Source organism: Didymosphaeria variabile (genome assembly GCF_027946475.1).
Source record: "Didymosphaeria variabile strain IMI 356815 chromosome Unknown scaffold_3, whole genome shotgun sequence".
NCBI classification, from domain to species: Eukaryota; Fungi; Ascomycota; class Dothideomycetes; order Pleosporales; family Didymosphaeriaceae; genus Didymosphaeria; species Didymosphaeria variabile.
In genome coordinates, this window is record NW_026611622.1 from 2,123,042 (window position 1) to 2,139,972 (window position 16,931).

General features: G+C 51.1%; 5 protein-coding genes across 5 annotated transcripts; 2 read left to right on the forward strand and 3 right to left on the reverse strand.

Moving 5' to 3' along the window:
- Window positions 1-1,093: 1,093 nt before the first annotated feature.
- N0V89_004061 (uncharacterized protein) lies at window positions 1,094-1,574 on the reverse strand (the record flags this gene model as incomplete). Its single annotated transcript, XM_056212852.1, has 2 exons — window positions 1,094-1,437; window positions 1,487-1,574. The coding sequence occupies 2 exons, from the start codon at window positions 1,572-1,574 to the stop codon at window positions 1,094-1,096; spliced, it is 432 nt and encodes a 143-aa protein (XP_056073160.1).
- Window positions 1,575-3,387: 1,813 nt separating this feature from the next.
- N0V89_004062 (uncharacterized protein) lies at window positions 3,388-4,874 on the reverse strand (the record flags this gene model as incomplete). The annotated part of the gene is made up of 3 exons (XM_056212853.1): window positions 3,388-4,124; window positions 4,182-4,608; window positions 4,686-4,874. 3 exons carry the CDS (start codon window positions 4,872-4,874, stop codon window positions 3,388-3,390), a joined length of 1,353 nt encoding a protein of 450 aa, XP_056073161.1.
- A 3,908-nt stretch (window positions 4,875-8,782) lies between these two features.
- On the forward strand, window positions 8,783-9,583 carry N0V89_004063 (uncharacterized protein; the record flags this gene model as incomplete). Its single annotated transcript, XM_056212854.1, has 1 exon — window positions 8,783-9,583. One exon carries the CDS (start codon window positions 8,783-8,785, stop codon window positions 9,581-9,583), a length of 801 nt encoding a protein of 266 aa, XP_056073162.1.
- Window positions 9,584-10,953: 1,370 nt separating this feature from the next.
- N0V89_004064 (uncharacterized protein) lies at window positions 10,954-11,871 on the reverse strand (the record flags this gene model as incomplete). Its single annotated transcript, XM_056212855.1, has 1 exon — window positions 10,954-11,871. One exon carries the CDS (start codon window positions 11,869-11,871, stop codon window positions 10,954-10,956), a length of 918 nt encoding a protein of 305 aa, XP_056073163.1.
- Window positions 11,872-12,931: 1,060 nt separating this feature from the next.
- Window positions 12,932-14,041, forward strand: N0V89_004065 (uncharacterized protein; the record flags this gene model as incomplete). The annotated part of the gene is made up of 1 exon (XM_056212856.1): window positions 12,932-14,041. The coding sequence occupies one exon, from the start codon at window positions 12,932-12,934 to the stop codon at window positions 14,039-14,041; it is 1,110 nt and encodes a 369-aa protein (XP_056073164.1).
- Window positions 14,042-16,931: the final 2,890 nt, after the last annotated feature.

Sequence of the window (16,931 nt, forward strand, 5' to 3'; positions counted from 1 at the left end):
GGGGCGCGCTTGCTCCCTGTGGATTGTCATCTCTACTTGGATTTGTCTACAAACTCGTTTTTCTGGTGTATGAGAGTATCTGAATATTCCTCCAGCATGCGCGTCTCTTCGGACGATCCGTACTCCAGTTCGGCTGCATCGTGATAAGCGATCAAAGAGAGGACTATGGCCCGGGAGGAGCCGAGATGTTTCATCGGGCTATACCTTAAGAGACACAAAGCATGCATGATAGTACCGGATTCTTGATAGTCTAGCTTTGGTCATGGTGAGAAATGTACACAGTAAGATGGGATCCCTTCCTATAAAGGCCCAGGCACCCCGTTTAAGGATCGAGCGGTTCATGGAAATCCAGCTTCTCATTTTACTTTTCAAATATCCGCGATGGAGTAGTGGCTCCATGCTAAATCATACAGTTTATCTTTTGTTGATCTCCCAAATTTCGACGTACGAAAACGATTTCCGAGATACAGCATTTTCAGTATATAAGTCGTCATTGCACACGTACTCCCACTAAACCACCGATGCTTGATGGTTGCATTTATCTCTTGTCCGATGATAAATTTGGAAGCCCAAGTATATTGTCTAATTTTTCACTAGGAGGCTTTTTTTTTGGGCAGGAAGATTTAACGTCTAAAGCTGGAGTGCTGTTCCCAAGCACTCAGGAGGACTAAGAAGGTGACCAAGGGGCCCGTGCGCGAAGAGGCATTTCTCAAGCATATGCCAGATGAACCATGCACACCATCTCTTGTGTTGACACTGTCAAAACCGGTGGTTGAGCATTGCATCCTCTTGTACGTATACCGAAGAGTCGTCATCGTAGGTGAGCCGGCCAGTGTGAGTGCAAGGTTCTTCGCTAGTTCACGCTGTGAGTACTACCTAGGTATGGTATATATTAGGCGAACAAAAGAATGACACGTGCGCTGGACAAGATCCTGCAGCCGTTGAGTATTTCTATTCAAACATAGAGTGCACTTTTTTAGCTTAAGTACCATGATAAAGGCGGTGCCCATCTGTGGAGGTTGTGGTGATCCAGCGACTTTTCGTGAATTCCAATGATCAATACCGCGCTCAGTGGATTCGTTGGTTTTCTTCATCAATACCAGACAACTGCATCCTTGGACATGTTTCCCTTCTCGTTTAGTTCCTTCAATGTCTTTTTGATACGCGCTACTAAGGCCTTGCCATATTCCGGCCCAAGAGGTGGAGCAGGCTTGCTCGTGTCCGGTCTCAGCCAAGGCATGCTTTTGATCCCTGCAGAAGCTTCACGCATCTCTTCGACCTCTTCATCGCTGTAACCAGCACCTAGCAGCACCGCTTCTACTGCGCGCTCGTAGTTCTTTGATCCCAACCCGGAGTCCGACGTAACTTCCTTTTCTCCTCTCAACAGTGCAGGAATTTGCGTTTTACCCGCTTCAGGTGTGAGAACGAAGTGAATGACTGCAGCTGTCAGCGAAGAAAATTGACAAAATCAAGAGCCAATGAGAACCTTCGATTTCTGGTTGGAGCGCCTCAATGACGCCCGCACCTATTCTCTCGGTCCGGCCACATAGGATCACAGGAATCGGAGAAGCCATGATATCTGGTGCTGAAGCTTCGAAGGAGGTTGGCTGACTTAAATACTCTGGCTACTAATATTACACAGCCCCGCACGCTTACATCTCGAAAGGGGAATACTCGATTAGCGTCGTAAGCAGAATGACTCGTGTCCATACGATATGAGCACGCAAGTCACGCGAAATCCAGTGCCTGTGGAGAGCAGTAGAACCGCGGACAAGTTGCAAAGATTTTCATTGGTGCGTTACAAAGTTCCTCCCTCACCTTTTCATGGCTCTAGGACCTTTTTCGTATACTTCAGCCAATCTGGGTACTTTAGGAGGCTGGTTATTGGCTAGGATCTCTTGGATCGATTAGGTCTATGCCTAGTGGACATTGAATAGTTGCCTTAACCTCTTAAGAAATCAAGTGGGCGACCGTCTCATACAAACTGGCTGAAACGTTACGAAGAAGGTACCTAGAGCCATGAAAAGATGGCGAAGGAACTTTTGTAACCGACCATAGCTTACTAGAGAGTACAATCGTTCGAACTCACTTATTTCAATTAACGAGCTGGCAGCATAATTCTCCAAGCCCACAGGCATCGCTCAGTCGTTGTTCCATGTGTTCGAATTATCGCCTGGATGAGTCGCACTGTCTAGCGGCAGCGCCTGCACAAGCAGGTTTTAGATGCAAGTTAGGAACGATAGGTCTTTAGCTGCCGCAGTACTTCAGGTCGATACTATTCCATGATCAAGCGGAAAAGAAAAGCGAGCGCTTGTGGACTACCGGTTACACTGATCCGACTCTGACACCTTCATGCAGCACGAAAGGTTGCAAGTCAGCTTTGAACACCCGGTTAGGAAGCGTATACGTGTATTGGACTATTACAGCGCGGAATGCGTGATGGTGGGTAAACTACTTTGAATTAGCTTTGGGAGGTCCACCAGTCCCATTGTGCAAACTCAAGATCCGACGTAACGCTGGTTGGCGTCATCCATCTTATCAACAGTGCCAACGATCAGCAAGGTGGCTAACCGACCGCGTTCAATAGTCTCTGTAGTCGAAGATGATATTTCATCGCCCTACTCAAAGAGACAAGAACAAAAGATCGGCATGACCACGTGGGAAAACGCTATACCGAGCAATCTACTCTGCCGTTGAGACAATGGATTCAATATCCGAGGGTCCACTTTTCCGAGTGAACGTAGGATGGCAGATCTCTTTAGGTCGGTGCTTCTTCTCCAAGGTTCAATAACAAGGCATACATCGCGTCCTGGGAAGAGTTTTATACTATGCAGCTGTCGGAGAACTCGGCTCAAGATCCGACTCAACCTGCCCTCTGTCAGTGGCAATTTCAGTCATCTAGTCGACGTGGCGGAGAAATCCCCTGGTGGGGGAATGCGATTGCACGCAAGGGATGCGACAGGGGTGTCTCAGAGCACGGGCCGTAATCGTACGATTGATGCTTGAACACCGGTTGCACATGCACGCCATGTTATAAAAGGAGCGGAGTCCCGATCCGCATTCTCAAAGTCGTGATTGACATTCAACAATTGGAATCTTACATTATTGGTATCTTCGTTTAGTAGCAGGCGGTCAACATCTGCGTCGATGATTACCTCTCCGCCGCCGTGATCATGCATCATCTACAAGTACATACAGAATCGGAAAACCACCGAGGTGGCATGTGTGGATCATATTCATCCGTGCGCCCGCTGCAATGAAATCATCAGAAAGAGATGGAATGTTTTATCCATCAGAGAGATCGAAGAGAACGTCCAGGTATCCGAAAACGAAAGACAGATTATAAGACAAAATGGTTGAAAGACAGCCACTGAAGATAGAACCGCTTCAGTAGAAGTTGCCATGTGGAACAGCACAGAAAATGCCGACGATGATGAAGGAGATGATGGTGGCGCCGAGAATCGCTTGCAGGAAGATGGTATCTTGGATCTGGCGCAGGGCGGGCTCCTGGATCCAGACCTCTCGGTCAAAGACCTTGCGGACGACGTTGCGCTTCTCATATTTGGCTACCCACGGCTCGTCCTCGTAGCTGTTGCTGGAAGCGTGCGATGTTAAGCTGTCGAAAGAATCGCCCTTGAGATCAATGCTGGCAGCCGGCTCGTCATCGGAGGCGAATAGCTCCCACGGACGTAGGTGACGATGATGCATACCATGCAGGACGACGCACATTCCCTTCCAAGCAGCGATCAAAGTGGAGATGCCGACCATGAAGCCGATCAGAGATAGGACGCGCCAGGCGCGACCAGCGCTGCTGAGGGTGATGAGCAGAGCGGCAATGAAACCTCCAACGATACCACCGAGACCGAGACCGCGTGCAAAGATGACGCGAGGACGATTGCCGTTGCAGATGGTCCATCGGATGAAGTTGGGATGAGCCTGGCATCGAAGCGACCACTCGACCGTAGAGATGACGTCGCGGAAAGCGGACGGGTGGGTCGTGTTCTGAAGGGCATGAAGCAGGCTGGTGCGCTCCTTTGAGGAAAGGTTCAGCTGGCGATTGCCTCCATCAGCGACATAGATGGATATGATGCGGGTGATCTCCTCGCGGTACGGCTGAACAGAGACTATCGACGATAATGAGCAAGTTTGACCTAAACAAGCAGAAAATCAGTTCAACTCACGGGGCTTCCACTTGAGGCCCGCACTCTCAAACGCACCTGTCGCACGTTGAGCGTGGTCAGTCCTGGTTCCCGATGTCATGCTGGCATCATAGGAATCAAGCGACTCGCCGCCATCGCGCTTCAGGTCGCTGTTCGGAGTCCGCGGCGGAGTGAAGAATGGGTTGCTCTTCTCAGCTTCGGTTGCGCTGGACTCGGTTGCGAAGTCAGTCCCCTTGAACACGGCAGCCGTCTCCGGGCTAACACGCTTGGGGCGGGCAGGCGTCTCCGTCTCGCTGTCTTGGAACCACTCGGGCGACAGAGCCTTCTCGTTTTCGGGCAGCTCATGGAAGCGCTTGGTGTAGCTGCGGAACCAGAGGAAGAACTGCAGATTCTCGGCCGAGAGCTCAATATACTTGAGGTAGTTCATGAAGTCGCGGGTGGTGCATGGCTGGACTCGCTGTCAGTGAGCTGTACTTGGACCAGGGCGCGGACCGGAATCATGTTCGGATCATACAATCGACTTACCGGGCAGGTGCCGCCGGAGATGATGCGGTCAAAGGAGAGGGCGTCGGGGATGCCGTGGGACATGCCACTGGAGCCAGACCTGACGGACTCGTCGATGGACTTTTGCTTGTCGGTGCCGGAGAGCGAGCCGCGCGACGAGTCGGGGCGAGAGACGTGGGCCGGGCGGCGGTAGTGGATGGGATACACCATGTCGGGGGTATTTTTGGCAGACTCACGTGGGTGGGAAGGTAGGTACCGTGGGAGGAAGCTGCGAGGGTGTGGGGCAGCTGCAGCGCGAGGAAGGCAAGGGCAGCGCCCAGAACTCGAGCAGGATGCGCGTGGGAGGCGAAGAGGAAGAGGAAGAGGAAGCGTCAAGAGTCGAGACTGGTTGTGAAGAGGCAGAGACGGCGGTGAAAGCGGAAGGCGTGCAACGGACGCTGGCGGTCGATGGCGAACAAACGGCGAAGCCTGTCCACGACGATAGGCTAGGCACTGGCAGCAAACGAAGAAGGCCTTTGGAGTGGGGACGGAGAATTGGCGAGTCGTGCGTGCAGAAGCTCGTGGGCTGGCTTTAAGGTATAAGTATATGCTCAGCAGTCGCAGCGACCGACATGGGCGAGCGAGCACCTGCCGTCGTGCCAATCGACCGTCGGCCTCGACACTCGCAGCCAACTCTTGTCGTCCCTCGCCCGCCGTCGCGTGCAGACGGCGACGTCGACTTCGCATGCACTTGCCCCTGGGCTGCAGGGTGGGTCATGGTGGCGTCGGCAATCTGGCTGATCACCCAGCTGCATTCCCGCCTTGGGCCTTCGTGCAAACCTTGTGCTTGCTGCCATCCGCTAACCCGCAGCGCTGCGAGACGGCCACCTGTCAGAAGTGCCTCCGTGTGGGAGACCCTGGATCAAGCACGCTTCTCATCATGCACCCGCCGGCTTCCCCTCGCAGAAGGTACCGCAGGAAAGCGCGACACCATCATCGTCACTCTCAGCCGACACCATCATCGTCACTTTCAGCTCAGCACGGCGCGCATTCATGTCGGTCCAGACAGCCACGAAAACGCCACTGCGTGGCCCTTGGTATTCGACCCACGCTACGGCGCAGAGCGCTTTTTGGGCTTGGCCCACCGCTCTGCCTACTCCCTGATTCGAGCAACTCCCCTTGCACTATCACAATGCTTCCGCCGCCAGTTCGCGCCAATTCACCACTTGCGCCAGATTCGAGCTAGACCCCTCCTCTCCCGCTCCGAACCGTCGCGGTTCCTCAGCACTCTCGTATTTACGATTGAGTCTTCACAGACTGCTCCTGCGCAACTCGACGGGGGAGCCTATGGCACAACCAAGTATGGCGCCTTTGGACGGACGCGTCCATCGAGACTTCAAACCTGCCATGCGTATTGGCGCGCAAAAGCAACTTGCAAGCGACTGAACAAGGCTCCAAGATAATCTCGCACGTGCCATCGGCGAACTGGGCTGCCTGTTCCTGTCCAGGGACGGCTCCATCGACCTGGTCTGAGGTCCATGTCTCACGCGGGAAAAAGCAATATGATCCATCTACTATCTACCGGCATCACCATACTTCGAGAGGGTCCATCAAGATCGTGCATCCTATCGTAGTGTCTACAGAGTGCCATGTCCATCTTCGCCACAAGAGCGCGCCCTTCACATGCTTTTCTGGTGGCTTGAGTGCCGTACTGCAGCTGTGCGACATCACTTCTAGACGGACACAAGTCCCTTCCCGCAGCCTGCTTGCCTTCGAAGGTACTGCCAAAATCCGTTGTCCTGCTCAGACTGCTCGCCCAAGCGGAGACAACTCCTCTCGGCCTCTGTTTACGGTTTGCAGATCTGTTGCTAGCGCAAATCGGGCATTACTACACATCAATGCACGCGAAATACGATTGGTCAACGTTCGTTCCGCAATATCAAAATCACAAAGGCCCCGCGGAGCATGCTTCGATTCGTTTTCTCGATCGTTGACTTATCGCAAGTTGGCGGCTGAGATTTGATTTCGCGATCATCTAGGACCACAGACGGAGTGGTCAGGCGAGCGCCCACGTTGCACTGTCGTAGGCTTGACCAGCCACGCTCAAGTGATTACTTCTAGATGTGAAAAGGAAACTCTGTATGGCCTGGAATGGACCGCCACCGCGCACTTCGACTACGCTGGTCCAGTCTCCCCGCGGTTCGAGAAGTCTACTGCGAGAGGCGCTGCCATGTCAGCCATCTCAAAGAATGCAAAACAGCATGTGAACGCTTATTTGATCACATTTGCTTGTGGATGATGTACGCGCAATCACATTTATGCTCAACTAACTGCCATAGCGCCTGCTTTACGCCTCTAAATTATGCACTTCAAGCCTTCTGGCACCATGAAGCCGCGACTCCCGAAGAGTCGTTCTCTTTGACTACTTCTTCTGGATGCAGCTCGCCGTCTCCACAGGTTATGTGTCGCTCACATAGAGAAGGCATATCTTGCTACACCCCGTCCTGTCCTATTCGATGCCTTGGCACCTTCACCCAGTGCCCTTTGCTTTAAGCTCTCGGGATCCATGATCCTTTCGCAAAAGCCATGTAGACGGTCATCCGCAAACATGGCCAAGATGCGCAAACCACCAAAATAGTGAGCATCTTGAATTTCGTATCCGCACTTAGAAAGCGTGCGCGCAGCCTCAGTACTCGATGTGAAATCTCATTGTAATCTAACACTTCTCGTGACCTTTGGGATTGATGCGTGCTCTTGGACGGTCCTCGGTAGCACAAGGCAGCATTGACCTTTGATGCTCTTCTGGTATGGTATGACCAGGCGACCGAGCGGTGTTTCACGGAAGTCTTTGATCTGAGTTGGCCGAGTGAACCATGACAAGTGGTCCTTGTCCGGAGGAAATTTGAGATTGAGTAGGCGCTCGTCTGCCCGAATTCGTTGAGCCGTGCCATCAGTGACTGAGAGGTTGATGATGATGCTAGAAAGGGGCAGTTGAAACAATGATTTGGCCAATGTTGCCACCATCATCATATGGACAACCCTGTCATGGGTGGTCCCCTGCGTGGCGGCTTTGAGAAGGTCAGGACCACACTCCATGTCAAGTCCTCCGGATTGGCGTAAAGCCTTGTAATTATAGTGCCAAGTATGACCGACGGGCGGCAGTAGAAATGGGATATTGATCGTGACTTTGGAATCTTGTGTAGCGCTTGCCGAGTCAAAGATCTCAAACGACTGTCCTGTGAGCCCGGGTGGGCACTCAAACATCGAGATGAGCTCTCTTGTTGCATTCTCTTCTAGTTTCTTGAGGAAGGGTTCCATCCGCGGAAGGGCCTCGCGCTTCACCTCTTCATTGAGTTGGCGGCAGGAGAGGAAAAGTCCAAAGCTCTCGTGGCAAACAACAAATGGAGGTAGGGTGAAATGTGAGAGAATAACAAGGCACAATCCATAAGGTAGAAGAAGCAGATGAGGCTGTGGCTATATATTGTGCCATTGATCCAGGTCGGGATCTGCATCCATGATGCAGGGTTGCAGACAGAAGTCAAAAGGGGCAAGTTAAGCGTCAGTATAAGGAGAAGTAGAAGGGATAGGCGATACGAACAGTGTAACACGCGCGGGAAAGACCTTTAAGTCGATTTTGAGCATCTGCTTAGCCACACCCTCATCATGTAACGTAGGACGTCGTCACCGCCTGTAAACTAGGCGCGACGACTGATGAAAGAACGGGTCGTGTCATTTTAGCGCTCACCGTCGCACTCGCACATGACTTGCCGTGATGCGCGGGATACGCTGTCCCGGAATACGGGCGTATCCGTGAAGGAGAAGTTGCAACGTCTCCGGATGTAGCCAAAGGTGAGCCAAAACCGTCAGGAGTGAAACGCAAAAATATTCAAGGGATGACATGGACCACATACAATGAAGGTTACGGTTGGAAGTCATTGGGTGAGAGTCATACGACATTCCCAAGTAAATCCTCTTACCGACTATCACCCAAAGCAAATGCACGGACCTATGGAAGCAGTCTCATGAAGCCGTCATGCGCTCTGTTCGCACCCGCATCACTCAGCCTATGCAGTTAAACTCTACCCTCTAGAATTCGGAATGTCAAACCAAGCGACCCAGCATTGTACATGATTGAACAGATGCTCGCCCAGCGTAAAGGTGAGTATGGCTTACCAGACGACCTGCTCTCCTTCAGCGAGCACGATGACGACGAAATGCCTGTCCCAGCTGCTGATGGCCGGATCAACACCAAAGCCAAAAAGGATCCGAAATGCCCTCATTTGCGCAAGCATACCCTGACCGGCGCAATCAAAGCGCACTCTCAGATCTACGTGGTGAATGAACAGATAGTCCACGGCAAAAGCACCTGGTTAAGCTCGCTCTGCGCTTTCGACAACCTGCACTCCGCAAATACCGACGCACGCACCCGTGCTATCTTCGAGCATGCCAAAGGCGAAGCATCCATAGTACAGACGCACTATCGCAATGGCTATGGCACTTGGACGACCATCCTTGAGACCGAACATGGGCGCATCATTAAGTCAGTCTTCGTGAATGCAACGGTGCTGCAACACTTGGTTACTCCTCCAGTAAACCCATATGAAGAGCGACATGGGCCAATTAATCGCCTCATACCTTCGAAGGTACCTGGGTCCCAGATACAAGCTTTCCGAAGTACAGATAGCATGAGGGGGGGGATCGAGCAATCGAAACGCGTCCACCGCGACTCTCGAACAACTCGTACAGGACCGTCAAATCCAACCTTGCGCGAGAACCTCGCTCTGAGAAAACGACCTGTGACCGAGACAGGATCAGTAGGGAAGGACACCAACTTCGATGGAGAGCAGACGACCGTGCAAACGAGGGAAGAGAACACAAAGCCTAGGAAGGGATCTATGGACGATCTTCAAGAATTTGCTTCTCTGCATGCACTGTTTTGATGAGAGGGGGCACGCATACCTGGGTCCAAGCAGGAGAGGAGGCATTTTACACTGCGGCACGATATGAACGAGCGACAACAACTAGAAACTTGATCAAGCTGTGACGGCCCTGAAGGCATTCATCGTTAGAGGTTGGAGAATTCGAATTGGCACTGTCATTGTAACAGCATATTTCTGGAATACATAAGGACCGATTGAAGATTGGAGCAATGTATTGTCATCATCTGCAATTCTTCGTTGACAAGACCAAGCAGTGAGTTTTGCACGCTTCCAGTTCACCCGGTCCTCGACAATGCGAATCAGGGGAAGCCGTTCATGTGATTCGTGAATTTGATTCCTTTGACAAGTAGTCAGATATCGCAAGTGTCTAACAGAGGTCGGGGCAGATGCACCTTACCTTTATTCAGGCGCCCCACTACGGGTCATTGCAGTACGGGATGCCGTTGCCAGCATTGATGACGCAGGTCTGACCCTTACAGGTCGCAGCTTTGTGCCATCCATGCCTGCGAAGTTAGCGAGCGTCCGAGTGGGAACTATGTCTCACTTACACATCGCAGACCTCGACGCCCGAGAGCGTGTAGTCGCAGCGATACTGGCCGGAACATGAATCGTGGGGTACGACTGGCGAAGCGGCCGCGAGGCTAGCGACGAGAAGACAGAGGGTGATAAGCTTGGTGAGCATCTTGGGCTGGAGGAGGCTCAGTAAGTTTACAAGGAAACAGTCTGGATAGGATAGCTCACACCGGTGAACAGAATAGGAGATGGCGACAATGTAGGCTGTATGTGTTCGATACAAGTCTCTTCGTAGGTTGATGGACGCTAGTGAGACAGAGAGAGAGAGAGAGAGAGAGGTGGTGACAGCACCGAGTCATCTTAAGAGCAGCACGAGGTATAGGCAACGGTATGCCTAAGCCATATTCGATACAAATCGGTGTTGAGCCAATATTGGAATATCCCGAATAAGAGCACTGTGTTGTAATATCCTCCATCTCGCACAACAGTACGAGCCAAGCATATTGAGACAAATCATAATCAAAAGCTGAACCTAAGGAGTTGAGAACACATGGATCTCAGGGGTTGTACCAACTGTTGATTCTAGTCTGTGCTCCCATACGCGTACCATCGAAAACATGGTAATTCGGGTGGATACTTCACCCAACCAATAACGCCAGGACCCACGTGCAATATCCAAGCAAGCGTACCATTGAAACCTGTTGGTGTCTGTCCCATCAATACTGCTTTCTTGGCTGTATCTCAATAATCCGGTCCATGAATCAATGAGCTATGTAAATTGTACGCAGACGACGACACAACTTACTCTTGCTGTAGTACCGTGAAGTGTACATTCAACCAGGTTCGCACGGATCGACCTAGTCCAGCGATATCGAGTGTCTGCGCCCGCGGTAGATCGTCCCAATATCTTTTTCGCCACCTGGCCTTTGCCTTGTCGCGCCGTTGCCAGCAAGCTTCCAGCTGCCATTTTCCATCTTGTCTGCTTTCTCATTGGGCTGGAACTTCTGAGCTTTCACCTCTGCTTTTTTCACACTGCGGGACTTTGAAGTGTGGTCAGGTTCCAAGGCTCGTTGCGCAATCTCTGTTGTGCCCCGAATGTCTTTACCCTTGCCGATGAACCCTCGTAACCAGGCTTGCCTGCGCGCTGCAAATTCCTGGTCAAACAAGAGGAAGCTGTTCATGTAAGACGGGTCTCCTTTGTACCGGAAGGGACCATCGTCGCGCTTGCGGAAGTATGGGATACGGGATTGTGCCCACAGCGGGTCTTGCTCGATGTCGGATATTGTGATAGGCTTTGTCTCCGGAGGCAGTGAAGTAGTAATGTTAGGTTTCTTCCCAGGAATTGTAATATTTTCCGGGCCACGATCCTGGAGGCGGACTGCTCGGATTTCATATTCGCTCAAATGTCGCTCCTGCCCGTTTGCCGTGATCTGAGTGATGAGACCTCTCCGCAGAAGGTCAATATCCTTGCAGAACTGCGAAATTGTGGAGTTTGAATTAGTGAAAATCATCAGAAAGATTGAGTCAATGGCTGACAAAGGCTTTTCAGAAGAACTCACTTGTCCCGTGATACCCGCGGACTGAAGTTGCTTCAGGCAGTGTTCAAGGGCGCTTACGGCGGCCGCTTGCGCAGTAAAGAATGAAGAGTAAATCCCCAGGCTTATAGTACGGATCTCGGCAGGGGAATTTGCGGTGGAACCTCGCGGCAATGCGAAGTGATGGAAGACGCAGAAGACCGTGTCCGTTGAACAGTGTGGAGCTGCAGGGAGAGACATAAGAGAATTCTACCTCTGGATGATAACGAGTAACAGATATTGGATAAGCAGCAATGAGTACTTTAGATCCGAGGACAGCCTTGGTTTGAGATTGCGAGATCATCACGACTGGGTTAATATGGCAGGAGCAAACAGGGCAATCGTTGCGGAAGGTGCTTGTTGAGCAAACACGCCTTCTCTGGTGGTGAAAGACGCGTGTTTGGTGAACCAGAGTCCATCTATTTGGCCTTGCTATCAGTCTCAGCCTCACCGTAAAACACTGTGCCTATGTCCAAACCTCCCGGTGAATAGGGATCGTTCAGGTTGAAAGTGCATCGTCGGGCTTGAATTGCATCTCGCTGCATGTGTTATTTATTTTCACCAGTCTCTTCTCGGCAATGATCTCGCAAATCGGAGCTTGTTATATTAACGGTCTATTATCACCGGTTAACTGACTCTACCGAATTAGCAAAGTCCCTAATCAGACGTTCGACGATCATATTTCTAGGAACCCGTCCGCAACTAGTGTTCACCTCTTTTACCAACTGCTTTAGGCAATCGCCAGTTTTCTTAGAATCTCGTAGCAAAAAAACTCGTGCGACTGGAATGAGATATCAGCATGTTCGTAAGAAAAGAGTCTATAGTCTATCAAAGAGAGCAGCCGTCTCGAATCCGCCGGTCTCGAGCCGCGCCTTGTTCGCCCAAGACCAAGGCGCGCTGTCGATAGCATCGCAGGTAAACGAAGGATTTTGGAGTTTGAAATGGGTGGTGGAGGTAATGGTACACAATGTGAGTCATGAAGCGCTAGACTGATAGAGAAGCGCACCTTTGCGATTATGGCACTGCGGTTATGCCGATTCAGGAAGGCGGCACCGGCTTACCACACTTAGCACACCCGCAGGGTAACATCAGCCTGCCTACACGACGTTTCACTCTGCTGTGCCACGAGCCGCAAATATCCACAATCTTTTCATACACAAAGAGCTACGAGTGTCGAAGAATATCGCGACGAGTCGTCGAACCACATCCCTGCCCCCTTACGATCTTCTTCATACAAGTTCTCTCGTCTGCACACGTCAGTATGGTTGTTCACGCTCCAAAGGTGGGAGACCACATCTCCACTCTCGACACGCCTTCCATGATTGTTGATTTAGATGTCATGGAGGCAAATATTGCAAAGCTTTTCAAACAATTACTCCCGACCGGCATAAACATTCGCCCACACTCCAAAACCACAAAATCTGCCATCCTTGCTCAAAAACTCGTCGATGCCGGAGCCAAGGGTGGATGCGTCGCCAAACTCAGCGAGGCTGAGGTCATGTGCAAGAGGGGGTTTACAGATCTGTTGATCACGTGCGAAATCATCGGTGCGCCCAAGGTTCAGCGCTTGCTCGAGTTATTTCGCAATTACAAGAGCATTAGGATCGTGGTAGACAGTGAGGTGGGTGCAAGAGCGATCGACGACGCTTTGGAAAACAGTGGCATCGAGGACCCGATCACAACATTGATCGACCTTGATGTGGGATTACATCGAACGGGCGTGCAACCAGGAGAGCCGGCACTGGAGCTCGCGAAGTTTGTGCAAAGCTGCAAACACCTCAACCTAATTGGTGTGCAAGGATATGAGGGACATCTGCAACATTTGCACGGTCATGAAAAGAGGAAGCAGCAATGTTTGGAGTCAATGGCGATCCTCACTCAAACAGCAGAAGCATTACGCAAAGCAGGACACAATATCGAAGTTGTGACCACTGGCGGAACGGGTACGGCGGAATTCTGCGTTACGGTCCCGGGTGTTACAGAGGTACAACCGGGATCTTTCCTCTTCATGGACACAGACTACCGCAATGCTGTTGGTTCCTTTTACCAACACAGTCTCTTTATCTTGTCAACCATCCTCAGCAAACAAGGCCCCAAAATCATCACCATCGATGCTGGATTGAAGTCTTTGACGACAGATAGTGGCTTCGCAGAGTGCAAGACGTTGGGATATACATACGGCGTACTCGGAGATGAGCACGGGTCGCTGAGCTGGGAGGATGATGCGTTGGAGCTCAAGATTGGGGACCGCGTTGAAATGGTTCCCAGCCATATTGATCCGACCATTAATCTCCATGATTTCTACTACGCACACCGTAATGGCTTCATCGAGGAGATCTGGCCAGTCGATGCAAGAGGAAAGGTGCAATAATGCTCAGGCCTACGAAGTTCCGAATTTCGTGCAGACATATGTAATCGAGGCAAATGTAACAGATCCTGTGAAGGGTATGAGTCAAATGCAAGGACCAGAATGTGCAATGTGTTTTCGGTAAATTGCAAGGCATAATAAACATGTTATCCTGTGAGAATGCAAACGAGGAACAGGTCTGGGAACGCCGACTCCAATGTCCGACTCTCGCTCAGTGGAAATCCATCATATCGTTCTCCAAAGAGAAGCCGGCTAGCTGGTCTAGCCCGCCGGAATTTTCTTGCTTCCTCTGAGCCCTTATGAATCTCGTCATGTCGCGGTATTGTCCTTCGATCTTCCCATTGATGCTGTGAGATTTCGCAGACTTCGACATGCGTTCCTTCCACGCGCACGGTTCGCTCTAAATTCCAATATAGCCACTCATTCTACGCCAAGTGTTTTTCGGTTCGTTGCTGTCTCTTTCCAGAAACATGCTCATTGTGTGAGAGTCGTAGTTCGGCGCACTATCAAGATTCAAAAGCAGCTCCTCTGCCCTCCATGTGCTCTTCTGTGGGTCAAGGTTCGCTTCTTTGAAGACCTTCACCACTTCTGGACGCCATGCGACTTCGTTTCGCTCAAACTAGTACTGTGGAAGGTTCTGAGACCATCCCAGGAAATAGCCAATGACTACTTCAAGATCTTTGTGCTTCGATCCGGGCTTCAGGTCACCTTCGCGTCTGAAGGCGCGCAAAGCTGTGAGTAATGCATAATCCATAATACAATTAAGATCACATGTACATCCCCCTCCCCTTGGTTTGACCGAGTTAGACCTTGACTCCAAGAAGCCAGCAGACGACTTAATAATCAACATACCCCACGCTGTCTTCGTGCATGAGCAGCCAAAGGGCGGGGACACTGATCGCAACCCGAATTTGCTCAATTTGATCTTTACGCTTTCTGTATTCCTTTTCGAAATAGACGCACTATGCTAATTAGTAACTAGACTATGACTTTAGACTGGACTACCTACGCTGTTACAGACTCAGTCTATGCCAGTCGGTGTATATGTGCATATTAGATTTTCTGGATTGCAACACTGTACATTTCTTTGCCACGTCTGACACTGGACCCATGCCTTGGGCATGACCACCCACTTGTGGTTCGGAAGTTCGGCCGCAGCACTGCCGAAGCTGCCTTTCGCATATGCGCTATCAAAGTTTGCTTTGTACATTTGATCGAAGAGGTCTGACCTGCATCGACGATCTTCTCCTTGGTCGTTATTTCAGCCTCATAGTTATCGGTGCTTTCCAAAGCAGTGATACATTGGGTGGGACTCAAAATGAGCGAAAGTGCTCCTATGATTTGGCGGCTGCTAGCATTGATGATCCAAGAGCGAAGAAAGACTCGTGAGATCTGTCGTCCAAACTTCGTGACCTGTTTTGCGACAGGCTTCTACCACATCCACCCACAGCCTACGCCACCAGACGCCGATCGAACGATACTTCACTTTCATTGCTGTGAAACGTCATGGCTCAGCAAAAAGTGTCGCGTTATAAGGCGTTATGAGCTCGGAACCACCATGAATAGCACATTGAACCTGCACAATTCATTTTTCGTGGCTCCTAACAGATATGACTATGGCATGCGTGTGCAAAGGCGTCATGGCTATGTTTGGGCTTGCTCTGAAGAGGAGCAGGGCTCCGGACTTGAAGGTTTGACGGTATTCTGAAGCGAGTATGGGCGGAGGAAAGAAGTGGTACTGAGGCCTCGGAATGAGGACTGGTTTTGATAGATCTGGTTTTGTGTATCAACAAGTGCCAAATGTCTTCGGTCAGATCGGATTACACGGAACCTTCTAACATTGTGACGAACAAGGCCCTTCATGTCTTACCCAAAACATCAAGCTTGAAACCAGACATGAGGCCTCAGTCGCATTCGGTGCACTAAAGTCGTGTTCTCCTGTGGACCGCTAAGCTGGAAATTAGTGCTCGAAATTGTATGTGGTTGCCATGCCAGCCTTGCAGCACCAACCCCGTGCCATATGACGTCATATCACACTCCCAGCCATATATGCCACTCTTCCGAACCAGAGCAACCACAACATCACTCAGATAGAAGCACACTGGCAGTACCAAGCCAAAATATCCCATCAACACATACCTCGAGCTGCTTAATCAAAAGCCTTACATTTTACAATCCCCCACGTCAATACTCTACACGCTTCCATTGTTCATCATGCCTGTCGGTCAGCAGGAATCGGGCGTCACCTCGGGCGTAAAGTTCGTAACCTCGACGGTCGGGAACACGGTGGGCGGCGTCACAAACACAGTCGGAGGCGTAGTAGGCGCACTTGGACGGGGGGTTGGCGAGACTTTGGAGGGCGCCACTGGCAGCACGGGCAGACCTGTTGCGAGGGGGATTGCCGATGCCACCACCAGTATCGAGGATGGTGCGAACAAGATCGCAGGGGGTCAAGCGGGCTGAGAAGGAAAGTGACAAGGGGAGGGGGAAGGAGGGGAATGGGGCCGCCGAAGGATGGGAAATGCAGAGCATTGCAGGTTCGAAGAACACGACGATGGAGATCTGACATTCGATCAAGGAGGAGACGCTGTGATGAGAACGTGATACCTGCATTGTAGTCACGGTTGGATCGGCACAGACTGATAAACGAGCGTCCATTTCTGATGCATAGTGCAAACGTTGATCTCGTACCAAGGCCCCCTACGCACGCTGTTGTCGCGCAGACTGTGAAGCTATTTTGTTGCTCTGGTGTTGGAAGTTAGATATCGATTCCTTTGGGAGATTTGTATGCAAGTGTGTCGTTGACTTTGTCTTTGACTTATCATCGTTATCTTAGTTAGCACCTGTCACGGCGGCTGGATTCTACTTCCGCCCCGTCTTTATCCCTCAAACT